This window comes from Coenobita brevimanus, chromosome 80, assembly GCF_032717465.1.
Source record: "Coenobita brevimanus isolate Jiangsu-jjx chromosome 80, ASM3271746v2, whole genome shotgun sequence".
Lineage (NCBI taxonomy): Eukaryota > Metazoa > Arthropoda > Malacostraca > Decapoda > Coenobitidae > Coenobita > Coenobita brevimanus.
In genome coordinates, this window is record NC_137033.1 from 4,645,654 (window position 1) to 4,664,264 (window position 18,611).

The 18,611-nt window shown below is 40.9% G+C and overlaps 1 protein-coding gene across 2 annotated transcripts in view; it reads left to right on the top strand.

The window, feature by feature from the left end:
* wapl (cohesin release factor wings apart-like) overlaps positions 1-18,611 on the top strand; it is a 148,025-nt gene that overhangs the window by 65,302 nt on the left and 64,112 nt on the right. For both annotated transcript variants that reach the window (XM_080279861.1, XM_080279860.1), the window contains 2 exons: positions 1,117-1,365; positions 11,020-11,262. In XM_080279861.1, coding sequence (XP_080135987.1) covers positions 1,117-1,365; positions 11,020-11,262 — 492 coding nt within the window. The remainder of the gene's footprint in view (positions 1-1,116; positions 1,366-11,019; positions 11,263-18,611) is intronic.

An 18,611-nucleotide genomic window follows, 5' to 3' on the forward strand; every position in this document is an offset into this window, starting at 1 on the left:
TAAATTGTCTAGGATGGATTTTAAGTATCTTGTCTGTGTTTTAAGTGGAATAATTTCAGGAGAGTCAAGTTCTAGTACTGGGACCTTCTGGCTGGCATCCTCTACGGTAGAATATCTGGCAAATGTTCTGGCAAAAATGTCTGCTTTCTCACATGAGTTTCTTTATATACAGCCATACACAGTGACACTTAGACAAATAAAAACTGTCCCAACAAGTTACTGTGGCATAACAAAGTCTAAAACATTTCACCACCATCACATGCAAGGAGGAAAAAAAAAAAAAATGCATCACCTTTCATGTGTGTGATAGCTATATGGGTAGTTCCATCTATCTACACAGAGCAACCCCCCCCCACACACACACACTCACTGACAGCATTGACAACTTAGAAATGCAGCTTGATAGATCGGATGGAATGGACCTAGCCAGATTGCTGTGGACACCACCCATCCCTTCTTATACAGATTAAGACTAGACGACTGTAGATGACACATAACATGCAGTGCGATGCAAGAGAAGAATGCATTCTCATGGTGGCACTGATATAAGTGGCAGCCCTACCGCCCAGTTATTTACATGCCACACTTATAAAGTAGAATCACACGGCATAACCCACATTATGGAGAACTGCATAGCATATGCCACACTAAGATGCAGATGTGACGTCAACGGTCTGGGGAAACCATGATACTTCTTAGGGGCAGTTGCCTACTTGCAGTTGAGAGGGCTGCTAGGCGAGGCATGACTGGGATTGAGCAACAGCAACAATGGAGGTCCTTCAACTACCTCCCTCTTGCTTTAAAATACTGTAGTGTGTTGGGTTGCAGAAGAAGGTGATTCCATTGGTTTCATATTTCAAATGAACCAAAGGTAACAGCACTGTCAGTGATGCCTGCCACACTATGCAACTCTTAATTTCAAGTTCGTTAGCATTTCCACAACTGAGGCAACATAACACTTGAAGTATGTTGGACCTTTGTTCCACCCTGCTAACATGGTTTGGCTTTCCATATTTATTATAGTCTTCCTTTAGTCAGAGTGGATCAAGGTTTTTCAACAGCAGTAGCAATAACCGTGGTAAGTCAGACATATCTAATATATTGTTACCTTTTCAGTTCTACACCGTTGTGAAGAATGTAAAGAAGACTCATCAGCTCCAAGAATCAGGAGAGTTCCAGGAATTTAATGATGATGTTGAATATTTTCTTGATGCTCTGCGTTCCTCTGTGCCAGTTTCAACCAGATGCCTAGCTGCTCTTAACCTTGCACAAAAATGCATGGTACCCGCATTCAGAATGCATTTACGAGCTCATGGTACTGTCATAAAATTCTTCAGTGCCCTTTCTGATGCACATACAGATCATGTAAGTTACTCTTTGTTGTGGAATTTGACGGTGTTACAGATGTTACTTTGCAAATTGTGTTATTCCCTCTATAATACTGAAGGTGTAGCTATTTGTAAATGCTCCCATTCTAACAAAATATCTCTTAATTAAATGTATCTGCATGAAATGCTATCTTCTGTGGTAGCAGGTGCTAAGAACAGTATCAAAATGCAGTACCCTTGCATCCTGTACGGTATTTCTGTCAATCAGTACTACCGCACTGGACTAAATCCGTACTGGACAAACAACATACCTTATGGGAAAAATGAATAATGTCAGACAAGCCTTAAAAAAGTCCCCCCAAAATTCAACTTAACTACATTTTTACACAACTAAGATTTGACCAACCTTTAAGGTGAGTGATGATGGGCTTTGGGGGGAAGAGGGAGGGGTTTCCAAGGCTGTAGGAGGTCTTACTGACCCCCTGGAGGAGGGCTGTTGGGATCCTGAGGAGGCCTCTCTGCCTCAACCTCCCTCATAAATCCCTCATAGTCACACACTGGCACATCGTCGTCTTCGTCATCAGGGGGAAGTGCAGTACTGCGATGTGGTACACATCACGAGTCACAAGGAAGGCGTACTGGGCTGGCGCTGCAGTACTAGGGAAACGTTCCTCAGTGTTGGCCATCTTCCCACGCCCACGAGGGTAGTAGTACTGGATGCAGCACATCAGTACTAGAGAACTCCTCGGATTTGGCCCACTTTGTGCAGCCGATCTGTATTAGCCCAACAAATCCGTACTGCAGTAATAAATTATTTAATTTTTTTGCCAACTGTACTGGACGAGAATAGTACTGGACAAACTTGTATTGGACGCAAGGGTACTGTACATTTGATTTTGTGGTTAGGAGTGTATAAGTATTATAAGGCAAGATGAAGTAGTTTCTGGTGTGAGTTTTTTCGGTTGCGCTTCATTGCACATACTGAGTGCTCTGTAATGATCAAATGGTGGGTTCTGTAAAAGTGTATGAAATTTGTGAAATTAATGCATGTTGAGTGGAAAATTGCTCTATCAGGTAATATCTGTCTATCTCTCTATCTCTTGCCAGATGCCATAATCCCATAAGGAACACAAAATATATGCTGGACTATTCTGTGCAAATATAGCTTGCCCTTTGGTGGTGTCAGTCTATCTATCAATTACCAGATGCTATAATCCCGTAAGGGGTGGCCGTTTCTCTTTGAGTTAGAGGTTTTATGGGGAGAGGCACTAACCCTCTGCCAACCCACTTGTTGACAAGTAGGGAACACGTGTGGTTCAGTTATATGGTTACCACCCAGCGTTGTTAATGGTTTTCTGGCTTATAGGAAACCATTAGGCTTGTCACTCATGTAAAACCACATGAAAAGGAAAGAAGGGCAATAAAATGTGGCCGGAATGATGGGAGAAATGGGATGAGAGATGGGAAACAGAAAAAAAGTGATAAAGGTTCAGCAAGAATTAGGCAGCACTACATAAAGTGAGTGGATGATGGTTGCCACCACCTATCACACACAGTAATCTGTGAATTGCTGAGAAAATAAGATAGAGTTTAAATCAGACATTAATGAAAGTTATTATATGTACACCTGTCAAAAAAGTATTGTTATTTTTTCTAACACTCCCTTTTGAAATACTGGATGAAATACTGATATGATTCTCAGAGCCTCCTTAACAGTTGGTAGGCTTATGTGTTCCATATCAGTAGCAGCTAAGGATGGGAGTGCAAGTGAGAAGAGGATGGCCCTTGTAAGTTATATTAGATCTCTGCCACCATAGCAAGAATTCCAAAAAGTTGTAGGTGTCTGTCATTAAGAGATGTTTAAAAATAAGGACTATACATTATAGAAGCCATGGGTAAGTGAATACAGAAGTACTCTGATACATCTAATGGAACTGTTTTGAAACATCACAAATGGTACATTTTGACAGACTTGTGCAAGATAACTGATGGTTCACTTGGATGGCAGATGCTCTTGTAAAGGTTTCTCTCTCTCTCTCTCTCTCTCTAAGTAATGGCTCAACACTGTTGCGGTTATGTAGCAAGGGCGACCCGTACAAGGGAGATACACTGTGACAGCAGTTTCCTTGAAGTGTCTCACTCATTGTGATACTGTAAGGCTACTCACCCCAATCCGCTGTGTTATCTTGGCATTATGTACCATATTTTGCGGCATATAAGACACTGCTTTGTGAAAGATGCACGCTAATTCAGGAAGGGCATTTCTGAGAAAAAAAAAAAAAAAGTGTCTTGGCCAAGACTGTAGAAATGTTGCTTGGTATGAGTAGTTTTCGCTCAGATACAAACTTATCTTTCAAAATCTCTGTTCATTACTGTTTATCAGCCATTTGTTTCTTTATTTTTTTTTTTAAGAATGTTACAATAAAAGAAAACAAAAACAAACATCCCCTTCCTTACAAAAAGTTACTTCGTTCCACGATGCTATCTTAACACTGTTTTTGTTTATGAACTGATTCCTTTCATCCAATAATTTGAGAATTAATGTTCATCTCCATTAAGTATAATTAGTATGTATCACTGTATGAAGATAAATTTTATTTATCTTGGAGTGAATTTAAAACAATAAAATTCATTCTCTTATTCATGAAAGGGAATATAAAGGTAGTTAAAAGTAGGAATACATGTAATTTCCAAATCAGTTGGTTATATGTATATTAAAATCACAGACAAACAAAATTTTCAAAAAAGCAAGTACAGTGAACGTTCACAGCATTTTATTTTCCCTAAAAGCACCCTGTATGTGTCAGATTAATATTCTATATTCCACACCTCTGATGTTATGGTATTTGCCCGTGTTCAGTCTCGACTCACTGTGATATTAGACAACTGTACAGTGCTCCCTTAACATCCAAGGGGGTTAGGTAACAGAGACGCCCGTATATGTTAAAAATCCGCGGATATCTGCTGCCCTGCTTAAAAACACCCCTGGACCCCTCTTAACCCTTTGGCTGCTGTGGCTGTGATGACAACATACTGACTGTGCTCATTGTGGAGAAATAGGGAAAAAAATTTATGTTTTCAACTCGTATGTTAACCCACATGTTGTTAATCTTGAGAGCTAAAATTTTTGTCAGACAGACGCTAATCTTTCTACTATTGTTTGCAATAAATTGCATGTCCGTTGAGACTCCAAGCACGGAGAACGATTTGAGAGAATACAAGGCGTGTTTTGACTGATGCATGGAGGTGGAAATTTCCACAAAACCACAAGACTTTTTCCATGCAAAATAGGGTTTCAGCCACGTTCCCTCATCACAGTAATTGCAGTAATAATAAAAATAAAACATTTCTAGCTAGTCTCCTATGATTTTGCTATGATATTCCAGTGTTTACGTTTGACTTTAGCAGAACAGTAACGATGTGAGGGAAATCATTACAAACTTTATCAAACTTCATGAATGACTTTTATTACCACTTACTTTTATAAAGCTTATCGATGTAATGTTATGAGTCATTTCATAGCATTGCTGCACAGTTTGCAACCGCAAAAATGTTCGCTAGGAAATGCGTTTAGCATTATGACTTCTCTGCTTATTGCAAAAATATCACTAAATCATTTGTATTTTATCACAGTAATTCACAATATAATATAAAATAACACTTTCAGCCATTCTTATACTGTATATTTCAGTGCAATTTGGGCGTGTATTGTTTCGTATTATTTATGAGAGAGAGGGAGGGGTGGGGGAGGGCATGAAACTGGTTTAGACCAGCTCATCAAGGGGTACGAGAGAGAGAGAGAGAGAGGGTGGGGGAGGAAGGCAAACCGGTTTAGACCAGCTCATTGAGGGTACATGGAAGAAGATAAGTAATCCCAGCCCGTCCTAACTTTTCCCCTGATGAATTAATGGCATTAAAAAATGAAGTGGTCAAAAGGAAGAGTGTTATATTTGATTCACTGGAAAATGCCATCACCAAAACAGCCATGAACTGTGCCTGGGATAATGTTACATTTGCAATGAACAGTGTCAGCAGAATTCAACGAGATAAAATGCTTTAGTGAATCCAGCCCCGGTACTGTATCAACCTGTAGATATTTAAAACTGTTTATGTTATATCCATCCGCGGATATTTATTACCATGTATGTTAAAAACACGGATGTTAAGGGATGACTGTACTTTAACTTGCCCCTTATGTCTCATTACCTACAGAGAACTCATTCACTTCCATAAGTGAAAAAATACCCTTTAACAAACAAACCAAATGAAATATGACATAAATCATTTCTGCCTAGCTGACTGACACAATGCAAACATTCTCTTGAACCCTACTTCATTGCCATCACTAATTATGCACTCGTACTAAGCAAAAATGCCTCCACAAATAATAATAAAAGAATGTAGCATTTGTATATACACTCTTAAGAAAAGGCAAATTGCATGTAACACTTGTATATACTGTACACACTAAACAAAAAGCAAATTGGGGGAAGCAGCCTAGGTATATAGATAGATAGATAGATGTTCAGTACAGTAAGGCTGTTTGGGAACAGGGTAAGCTGCTATTTCTTCACTCTTCTCTCTGTATCGCTCCCTCACTGCCAGCGCAGTTTGCTTCGCAATATCAAGCATTTAATGAAGCATGCTTAACTGTTCACAATTTATTAAAAACATTCATTCACCTCAAAACATATTGAGTACAGTATAGTGAAAACAACCACTGTTATGCCTTAGAAATACTGCTGTCTCCCAGTTGCTGTGACACACACACACACACACACACACACACACACACACACACACACACACACACACACACACACACACACACACACACACACACACACACACACACACACACACACACACACACACACACACACACACACACACACACACACACACACACACACACACACACACACACACACACACACACACACACACACACACACACACACACACACACACACACACACACACACACACACACACACACACACACACACACACACACACACACACACACACACACACACACACACACACACACACACACACACACACACACACACACACACACACACACACACACACACACACACACACACACACACACACACACACACACACACACACACACACACACACACACACACACACACACACACACACACACACACACACACACACACACACACACACACACACACACACACACACACACACACACACACACACACACACACACACACACACACACACACACACACACACACACACACACACACACACACACACACACACACACACACACACACACACACACACACACCCCCCCCCGCTCGCTGGTGCAGTGGTAACGCTCTCGCTTGCCATCTGGTAGACGGGAGTTCGCGCCTCGCTCAGGTTGCGAAAAGTTTCACTGACGAAGTGGGTGGTTACTGTCCCCCTTGAGCAAGGGGACGGGTGTGTGCGTGTGTGAAGGTCACAGCCTTGCCCTTAGATCGGACTATATGAGCTCTCAGCTCCCTTCCGGGTGGGTAAAAGCTGACGATCACGACCATCAAGTGATCCTGACCGACCTGGTGAATTACACACACACACACACACACACACACACACACACACACACCAGTTAGTGAGGCCTATCTATGATATAAGGTTTTCCATAGAAAGTGAGGAGCTACCTGCTGAATGGAAAAGAACAAATATAGTTTCGATTTATATATAAGTGGTGACAGGGAGGACCTGCATAACTATAGACTGGTCTCTCAAATATAGTCTGCAAACTATTTGAAAATGTCATTAGAAAAAGATGGATAAAATTCCTCGAAGGGCATATTGTAATAACATCTAAGCAATTTGGATTGAGAGAAGGATCGTCTTGTGTTATGAACTTGTTGAGCTTCTATAGTAGGGTGATAGATATTGTTCAAGAAAGGGAAGGATGGGTAGACTGTATTTACCTGGATTTAAAGAAGGCTTTTGATGGAGTGCCACACAGAAGATTATCATGGAAATTGAAATCGTATAGAAGTGTACATGAAAGATTGTTTAAGTGGATGGAAAATTATTTGATAGGAAGAAAATGAGAGACGTAATAAGAAAGCTTTCCCAGTGGAGAAAGGTATATGAGAGAGGGGGGTGTGAGTTGGGAGCAGGGCAGTGAGATGGTGGGGGACAGGGCGACTTGGAGGCGATTTGTTTGTGGCCACCCCAAACGGGATTGAGGCGTCTGGCAATAGATAGATAGATAGAAAGGTAACTAGTTGAGTGCCCCAAGCTTCAGTGTTGGCCCTAGTCATGTTCTTGATATATATAAATAACATGCCTGAAGGGTTGAGTGCTTATATGAGTTTATTTGGTGACGATGCAGAAATCATGAAGTATTAAAGGAGTAAATTGTTGTAGGGGATTGCAAAAAGATCTAGATAAACTCTAGAAGTGGAGTCAGATGTGGAGAATGGTCATGTACTGGAAATGAGAGTCAGTGATAAGAGACCAAGGTATGTGTTCAAGATGGGAGATGATATAATAAGGAAGGCAGTTGAAGAAAAGGACCTTGGTGTGACTATACAGGATAAGCTATTGCCAGAAAAACATATAAACAGGATTGCTGGAGGAACTAATTTAATTATATGGATGAAGAGATCCTGAGAGAGTTAAAAGTGACCATGATAACACCGAGACTCGAATATGCAGCAGTGATATTGTCACCACACTTGATAAAGCATACCCATAGACTAGAAAAATATAAAGGACAGCCACAAAATTGACACGAAACTGGAGGGAGTTGTCTTATTAGGAGAGATTAGAAAAGCTGAAATTGCCAACCCTGAGAGAGACAAGAGAGAGGGCAGATTTCATTGCAATGTTTAGAGGTGTAAGAGGAATAGAACACGTGGACAGAGAGGACCTCTTTGTGAAAGGTGATGGATGAACAGGAGGACATGAATTCTAGCTGAAGATGAGTCAATGCTTTAGTGATGTAAAGAAATTTAGTTTTCCAAACAGAACTATGGACAATTGGAATAATTTTGAGGGAGAGGTGGTGCGAACGGAGAGCATCCGTGTGTTTAAATCTAGATTGGATAATAAATATTTGTAGAAAAGAGATGGGACGACACAAACTTAGCTCAAATCCTGTATAATACAATTAGGTAAATACACACACACACACACACACACACACACACACACATTGTATGGTATGTGACAGTGGCAAGAAAAATGGAGCCCAATTTTCAAATATCAGAACATAATTTTGCACTGGAAATGCTAAGGTGAATATCAGATAGAGGGCTAGATGAATAAAATTGGGTAGATAGGTACTGAGACAGACTGACCTACATTCTATCACTCGACTATAGTTCCTCTCATTAAATGCTATATCAGAATCTTACATCACTCCCTTAAACATATTCTACCGGCTTCAGCTGAAAGGTTAGGTGAGTGAGAGAGAGAAAGCCTACCTCTTTCTACTTCTTCTTTTTTATTCTAATAGTTTAGTCAAAAAGCTGCTGAGGATGGGCCAACTGGCTTACTGCATTTATCCTCTTATTATTGCTAGTGCAAACATTTTTATTGAGCACAGGTGAAACTTTTCAAACTAGGGGCATTTGATTCAGCCCACATTAACTCCATTAGTACATGATGTTTCCTTAATTGGCTAAAACCTTCTGGTGAACAAGAATATATTACCCTATAAATTGCAGTAATGGGTTGAAGGGATTATGATGAGCAATTTAACACTTCTCACATCTGGACTTCCCCCACTCCTCCTTGTTTAAGTACACCTACACCACATTCACACCCAAACCCACACCTACACACACATATGCATTGGGTTGCATGCACCTTCACTGTTCATTATTGCTTTGTTAGGGCAGCAGTGAGGCAGAGGGTGAATGGGATCGATCACTGATCAGCAGTGAGGCAGAGATTGAACGGGATTAGTTGCTGTGGTCAGCAGTGAGTTAGAGAGTGAATGAGATCAGTCACTCTGATTGCTTTGTCAGCTGTGAATACAACAAAAATGGCGGACACTACTATGAATGCCTGTCAGGCACTGCTAATTCAATCCATCCATCCATTCATCATCCACTCCTATGTCACCCCATGAGGAGTGTAGGAACCTGGGTCTAGGCGAGTTGATCATGACATTTTAGATGAGAGTGACCAGCCTTACTCATCCCTGAGTGGCATTATATGAGCAGTAAACCCCAACCACCCCATAGATATAAGCCTACACTGGCTCAGTCCGATTGGAGCACCTTAACTATATACCCTCTGAACAACCAGGCACCATAATTTGGTTGTATGGTTACCACCCACCATAGTAAAGGGTTTCCTGGTGTACAGGAAACTGTTTGGCTTGTCACTCAGTGTAGAGTCACCCATAGGCAGAAGGAAGAGGAAAGGATGAAGGAAGGTATTAATTTTGCAACTCAAAAAATTTTATCTCATTTTCATAACATAGTACTGTTATTGGCAGAGCCCTGAATGGCTTTAACATCACCAGACTACTTCAGTTATTGCTGAAAAATGAACTGTAGCTGTAATTTCAGGTAATACTGTTTAATGTTACAACTGTTTTTCCTGTTTTTCACAACCGGTAATATAAGACTTTTTTTTCTTTGATATTTTTGTCTTGGATAACATGATATAAGTAAGAGAAGCCAGCCTAACAAGGATTATTGAATTCCCATATGCAACAGACATCTGTTATAATGACTCTGCTGTCTGGCTAGCCGACATCTCACCAATATTATTTCCTTGCTAGTTAGTGAGTGGATGGCAAGCGATGCGATCATGACTGCCTTTCAGGTGAGCAGGGAGTTCACCAGTGATCATGTTAGCTTGCTTGAGTACGGTGTATGCTAGATGCTAAACTTCTACCACAAAACCCCATAGACTGTCACATGGCCAGTTGTCAACAAACCGCAAGTGTTCTTTGTTCTTGAACTCGGGGTGTTTCTAAAATCTGCTTAGTATATACACAAGTGCATGCAATATTTTACAATAAATCAAGTCTTTATACTCAAGAAAATGATAGATGTAAATACCTGTGATTGCCAAGCAGTGAGATGATCATCAGCATAAGAGCCTCTTTTAGATGGAGCCAAGTTAACCTGTCTAGTCTGGCTTCCAGGACACATGGGGATATTTCAAGGTAATCTAGAGACATAAAAGGGTCTTATACACTGCGAAATATGGTATACCCTTATTGTGAAGGGCGATGATACCTCTCAGTGTGTTCGCAATTCCTTGCTATATTCAGTAAAATTTCTCTTTGGTCTCTAGCTTGATGTTGGTTTACAGTTACGACATCACCTCTGAATTGCCTATCATGTTGCATGGTGCCTTGCTAGATTCACATTCCTCAGTAACAGATAAACTCATTCATGCCTACAGGCCAAGTGACAATGCCCCCAAGGCCTCAGGCCCATTGACCTTGTGCCTAACAATACTTTTTTTGACGGGTATACATCGTATTATCTTTATGGAGGAGAATCAAATACTGTACTAGGAAGGTTTAACTACTGCATGTAGGAAGAGGGTTCTTTGTAGAGAAAAAAGGTTGTGTAGGAGATAACAAATTGGAAAGTTCTTATACAGTATTATGCTGTGTATGAGTAGGGATCCAGTGCTGTTAAACTTATCTCCTTTTTCTGCATTCCCATAATAGCGGCTAGCCATCTGCGCAGCGACTGTAATGTTTACACTGAGCCAGGATCGTCTGAACATGGATCTAGATCGGGACTCTCTGGAACTTATGCTCAACCTCCTAGATACTGATGCAGACACCACCGCCAACATTCCCATAGCTGACCGCCCCTTTATTGCACAGAACAAAAAGAAGATACAGGAACTCTGCCATGACATGCAGAAGAAAGGCCATGCTAAACATCTTAATTTAGACAACATCAATGTAAGTGAAGTTTGCTTCATAATTTGTTGAGACTATGTTTTAAGAACTTTTAAAGAGATCTGGGACAGCAGTTTTGTTTCTGGATGCATTTAGCATTAGTATATTGTGGTACTGTCAGTGGACTTCCGTCACATCTTTTGTGACTTGCCCCATTTTTTGTCCTATTCACCCTATGCACATCACACAAGCTGTAACAGTTCCATTTCCACAGCTTTTTCTCTCTAATTTTCACACACATTCCATACCAAATCATCCCTAAGCTGCTCAGCACTGCACTGAGGTACCTCCTTCAACACATTCATTAATTTCAGTCTTCCCTATTCAGCACATCACAATGAGAGTAACCTTTTCTCACAGTAATTAAGGTGTGCCCTAGTTTATGATCGTTTGCCTATGCATCAGTAACATTTTAGCACCATTTTTTTTTTTTTATGATTGCTTTTGCCCATGTATGTTTGCTGTCCTGCCCACTTTCTCGTTATATGTTCATTTGTCATTCTTTAACAATCAGTACGGTGGTAAATTTGTTGTACGATCAGTCATAATACGATTGGTTTTCAAAAATGCATCCCAGTCATAAAACATGGATATGCTTTATTGCTAATTTATTTTCAGACTGTGCTGTTCCCAGACAGTATGTAACATTGCATCATGCTCCAGAGATCTAGTTTACACAATTAGCCTCATTCATAACTGCAGCATTATGCATGTTGAACATTGATGGAGAAATCACACATTCATCTTTTGCTCCATCACTGATACTGAACTGCCTCCCTAGAAATCCACATACCCCCACTGATGCCGCATTGCCAGCGTAATAATTTTTGACAGCACTTAGCAGTTTTCCATTCACGCCATACTTACATACGTGTGTAAAACCTTCTGTAATCCTTTCCAGTTAATCTTGTTTAGTGGTTTTCCACATCCATAATTGCCTTGAATACCGTACCTTGCCTTGCCGTATATTCCATCTACATGCTTTCTTCCATTACAGTCAACTGTCGAAAATCTACTATGTCTCGGCAGAGGACCCTTCTGGATTTCTAAATAATCTGAATTCTTAAATGGAAAAACAATATGGACTATGGAAATGACATACGAATAATAAAAGCAGAGGAATGGGTAATATTAAGACAAAATGCCTCTGAGAATCAGTCCTTGGGGTACAACTCGTAGGGTCATTGTGAGTAACAATTACCATCCCGTCGTCATCCCTTTTTGTTTGCGGGGTTAAGTTACCAAATACAGCAATCTCTGTAATATCCGGACGCCCAATTTCTGGACATCCCCACTTACCGGACATTTTCGTCCCGGGATCCAATATTCCCAAAATGGGCCAAAAATCACAAAAAATTCGAAAAAAATCCGACTTTATTTTTCCTTCCTATAGTTTGAAATTGCTGCATGGTGCTGAACAGCTGTTAGACCATGGACCCTTCACTCTTTCCTTCCTCCCCCCTCCCCCTCCCCTGTCAGGGTTGTCATTTGGTATTTTTCATTACCAAATGTGGGCCAATTTGGTAATGAAAAATTTGTTTGGTAATGAATCAGAATAATACAATGCCAAATGGATTTTTCACATTTTGAGGATACACAGGATGGAGATGGTGGATTGTTTGCTCTCTCTAATTAATTTTGTAGCCTATATAGCGTGATAATAATCAACATGCAGTTAATTAGAAGACGAGTGATTACATGTATTTACACTTGTATATATATTTGGTGAAGAATAGATGCTAGCTTTACGAATTTGGTAATGAAAAGTTAAATTTGGTAATGAAAATTGAGGAGTTTGGTAATGTGGCCGTTGCGATCTGGCAACTCTGTTACCCCATCATCAACAGTCACAGCCTAACTCCGATCGAGAGCAGATGTTTATCACAATGCAAGCCACATGTGCTTGTTTTTTGTGAATAAACAGTGAATAAACTGCAATACCTCGCCACTAGAACACACGGGAATTTACAGTGTTGTGCAGTGTTAAGAAATTAGAATTTAGAGTGCAAAGGATTAACTGTGGAGTGCAAACTGGTGGTTGAAACCAGTCCAGGAGCCAGGGACTTGTTGTAAGTACCCAGAATGTTTAATATTGTATAAACTCACCTCTAAAACCTCTTTCACTGGTTCTTTTGCGTTTATTTCAGTCTTTTATGCCCCTTATTGGTGTGGTTTGGGTCTTAAATAGGTGCTATGCATGTCCAGAGGGAGTTGTAGAGGTGTTTTTCTGAGTTAGGGTCCATAAGTACAAGTCCAGGAGGCTGGGGCCCACTATCCGGACAGGACCACTTTCCGGACATGCCTTTGGCTCTATTACATTGGATATTGGGGGGATTACTGTATACTGTGAGTAACTAAATCTGTAAATGCTCTTCATGATTTAGAAATATAACCCTCATGGGTTATGGTTTTCTTTGTATAGTGGTAAACGTATGGAAGTCAGCTGCTGTCATTGTATCATTCATGTAATATAAAGGAACAGCGTAAAAGTTGAAGACATTGGAGTAACAGAGCAAGTGCAGTGCAAATTAGCTTTGAGTTTATATTAGTACACAGAATGAAAATATAATGGATTTGCAGTTGTATTAATGGTTACGTGTGTTATTTGCCATTCTGATGTGTTGCTTCATCTTGTTTTCCTTCCCCACCTCTAATACTGTTTGTGCTTTTGATGATGATGGGGATGAGATCATGATGCATTGGATGACAGTGAAATAAAATGATGAGATGGTAATGTGATTTGTTTCGTTTCGTTTCTGAAGGCCCCAACATAATTACATGCATCGGCCTTGGTCACCTGATGGCGGTTCTCTGTGTTGCTTGATCTTTGGCAGTGTCCCCATTCAGTCCCATATCCCTGAGGTCACACTCAATGACCTTGTCCCAGGTCTTCTTTGGTCTACCTCTCACAACCCTACTTCAGCATCATCATCATCCAATCCTACATTGCCCCATGAGGAGCGTAGGAGCCCGGGGCTAGGCAGTTGGTCCCGACATTTAAGATGAGAGTGACCAGCCTACACCCCTACTGCTAACATTAACACTTCTTACTTTCTGCACCCAGTTATCATCCCCCATCCTCTCCACATGCCCAAAGCACCTCAGTCTGCCTCACTTCATCACAGCACTAATACACTCCAGTCCCATTCTACCTTTCAGCTCTTCCATCGTAAGCTTAGCCTCCCCCAGGCCTCGCATTCAGGGACGCACTGCACATCCACCTAATCATTGCCATTTTTGTATGTTTGAGCCTATGAATATTCTCTTCCTTTACTGCCTAAGTCTCACTACCCTACAGCATTACACTCCAAACACATGCCGAATACAGTGATCCCTTAGCTCGGAGGGAGAACCCTCTCAGTTTCAGGAAAGGCAACAGCTCCCTGAACTTCATCCAACTACTCCTCACTCTAGCCACAGAGCTAGCTCCAGCCCCACGTCCAGCACACAACATGTCTCCCAAATAACAAAATTCTTCCACACACTCAAGAGACTCACCAGCAAGTTCAATCCTTTCACACCTGGCAATCTCCACGTGCTCTCCCCGACACACCGCATTCATGGAATCAGTGTTTCATGTATGTGGTGTGTAATCATGATGACGATTAACCTTTTAACCGCGGGCTTGTTTTGTTTTTTCTTGCGGCTCCCGCGGGCATATTCGCGCTCCGACAGACTCTCTAAAAATATTTGCCAAAAATCAGTTATTAGTCCTAGAATATTAAAATCACATATGCTTATGGCACATACCTTCAGCTTTCTCCTGGGGTGTTTGTTGAGCCTTCTTCGAGTACCGTAGGTCTTGTGGAGACCTCTGAAGTTGGGTAACAAAGTCTCCACTTTACACTTCCCGACAACCCGTAATATGATTACCACAGCCTGATATTATCACTAGAAACACTATTCTATGATTCTCAAATAGTTTGGAATCCATACTCCAAAAAAAAAACCCACTGAAAGCAATGAAAATTACGAGGGCATATGACCTTCCCACTTGAGCTAGTTTGCAGCTGGTGTTCTGTCATTTATTATTCATAAAAACACTCACAGTTTATATTTCTGTTACTGTTTAACACTTATATATATCTACAGTCTTTATCCATAAGTTTTCTTCAGTAATAGTAGTTTATTGTCACTGTAGGCATTCAATTTCTTTCAGTAAAATACGTAGCATTCACTTTCTCGTCCTGTATACTAGCATTTAGAGTGAATGTCACTTTCACCTTCACTCTCATAACTCATAGTATTCATACATGCTGGAGTGAAACTTTCACTTTCATTACTCCTTGTGTATGCAGTACTTGTCAAAATTATTGAACGCCTACCACCGGGCGCGCAATACTTATGGCCGAAAAGAATCACCCATTTCTGGGGGTAAAAATTGAGCCACAAGTTTGCGGCGCTAGCATGATGTCACGGTAGCCTAAGGCCTTCCAACGCGCTGGTTGGTTCCCGCCTCAGTCTCCCACAGGCTGCCTGAGAAAGAGGTACTCCGCCACGTCTCCCTCTCAAATATCGCCATTTTTTACCGAGTGTCCCGCAGTGTTTTGGCTTTCACAACTTTGTTATGGCATCTACCCATGAACTATTGAGTGAAATCATATCCCAGATCATTGCTCTAAAGAAGGCAGGCCACCAGACAAAGGAAATTAGTGAATTGGTTGGTGTGGCACGATCGACAGTGCGTCGTTGGTGTGCGCGGTTTCGAGTGGAAAACAGTGGTGAAGTTCCCACAAAGAAACCACGGTCTGGTAGGCCTAGGAAAACTTCCCCAAGGTCTGTTAATGTTTTAAAACGTGCAGTGGAGTTTAATCCTCATGTGAGTGCAAGGAAAATAAAGAAGAGCAACCCGGACGTGTTTGGTGAGGTGTCTGTGAGATCTGTGTCTCGTAGGGTCCATGAACTTGGTTACACAACTCACAGGCCTGTGAAGAAGCCTCTTCTCACAAAAAACCAATGACTTCATAGGCTTGTCTTTGCTAATAAATATCTCAACTGGGGTGAGAAGCAATGGTTGTCAGTGTTGTGGTCTGATGAGGCAACGTTTAGTGTCACCTGTAACAGAGGAGCACGTGTGTTCCGACGCAAAGGTAGTGACCCACTTGACCCACAGTATGTAGAAAGCACAGTTAAACATCCTGATTCACTCATGGTATGGGCTTGTTTTTCTGGTCAAGGTTTGGGGAGGCTTGTTATGCTTCCAAAGAATATTAGAGTGAATCAGGATGTTTATCTGGAGCTTCTGTGTGATCATTTACCAGACTCCTTTGAGCTAACAGGTGCATGAGTGTTTCAGCAGGACGGTGCACGTGCTCACAAGGCCAAATCGGTCACCGATTGGCTTCGTGACTGCGAGGTATCATTCATGAAAGACTGGCCAGGAAATAGCCCAGACCTCAACCCAATTGAATACCTCTGGTACCTCGTAAAGAAGAGTCTCCAAGGGAAGGACGTGAGCTCTCTGCCTAAGCTGGAAGCCGCCATTCGTGACTCCTGGGACAAAATACCCCTCCAGCACCTCAGGAGCCTCGCCCTTTCACTTCCAAGACGTCTCAGGTCCGTGAAGAAGCATAAAGGCTACCCTACGAAGCACTAAAGGTAGATAAAATGCATTATTTATATGTTTTTTCAATGTTGAAAGGTTTGTTTCTTAGGAGGGACGCAAAGCGCTCGATATTTCTGACGAGCACTGTATACTCGTATTCTTATAATACTACTCATTTACATTTCTATTTACGTTCTCTATTTTATTTACATTATTTACATTTCCATTTTATTTACATTGTGTTATGCACTGTCACTTGAAGTAACTTATAAAACTATTTTCCACTGTTCACTTATATTTACATTCATTGCTTTCACTTGCTGTATACACATTATTTACAATTCCACTTGTACTGTTTTACTCAATAGAAAGATCGCAGTCACTCTTTATCAATATTCAGCTCTTTACCTCTTTCTACATGAGGTTTAGTAGGGGGTAAAGGTCACAGGGCCCTTTGCATGGGGCTAAAAAGCAGCGGAAGTTAGCAGGAGTGAATCAGACGTACTTTCACCTTCAAAGATGACAGTGAACTGATAGTGGTGGCCTCCTGCCGCCTGGCTAGGGTGAGTGCAATACTACCAACTTCAGCCCTGTGAGACTTGCTAATATATAGCAATGAAATGATTGGCAGGAAACCAAGACAATACATAATAAATTAGGTAGTTCCAGGTGAATGTAAATATCACTTATTCTTCTCCCTTCCCTGCTTATATGTATATTTGTTATGAAAATAGATTATACGGCATATTTCAAGGGGAAATAAACAACAAAAATAAGCGTACTAGTGCACGTGAGGTGTTGTCAGGCGATAATTAGCCAATTCCAGGTGTATGGCACTATCACTTACCTTATTTCTTTTTTGTATATATTATTTGGTATAAGAATAGGGCATAGGGCTTATTTCAATGGATGAAATCAGCAGTGGAAAATTTCAGGGAAGATTTACTTAGTGTAGAATACAGTGTGGTGGCCTGCAATAATTAGGTAGTTCCAGGTGAATGTAAATATCACTTAGGCTTCTCCCTTCCTTTCTTATATATATTTTTATTACGAAAATAGATTATACGGCATATTTCAAGGGGAATTAAGCAGCGAAAATTAGCGAACTAGTGCATGTGAGGTGTTGTCAGGTGATAATTAGCCAGTTCTAGGTGTATGGCACTCTCACTTACCTTATTCTTTCTTGTATATATTATTTGGTATAAGAATAGGGCATAGGGCTTATTTCAATGGATGAAATCAGTGAAAAATTCCAGAGAAGATTTACTTAGCGTAGCACGGCTGGGCAGGCGAGAGGATAAGGTAATGGAGGGGAGGTAGGGAGAGGTCAAGAACGGGGAGAAATGGCTAAATTGTCAACAATGGATGGGAGTACAGATGAGATTAGGAGTGCTGACTAGTGTTAGACATTGGCAGTACTGATAGATGATACAAGCCACCACTTGAAAGCCCGGGCGAATTCAAAATAACACAGATTCACAAAAGTGACGCCTCGCGGTATGATCACTTGCTCCCAAGCGTCACGAAAGTGACGCCCCACGGTTAAGGGGATAAGCAGAGTCACCTTCCCAACTAAGAGTCATATCTCCAGCAGAAAGACCTTATCAGTTAACTTCTTATAGTTCTGGTTTGTTTGATTATTTTATATATACAGTATGTTACAGCGAATTTGTGTAACCAGTGATTTCATGAAAACCTTTAGGGAATTTGTGAAATGAGTTTAAATTAGTATGGGTTAATTAAGGTTAGATTGATTTAGGCAGCAGTTAGTTAGTCTGGGATAATCTGCATTAAGTTTAGGTCAGGT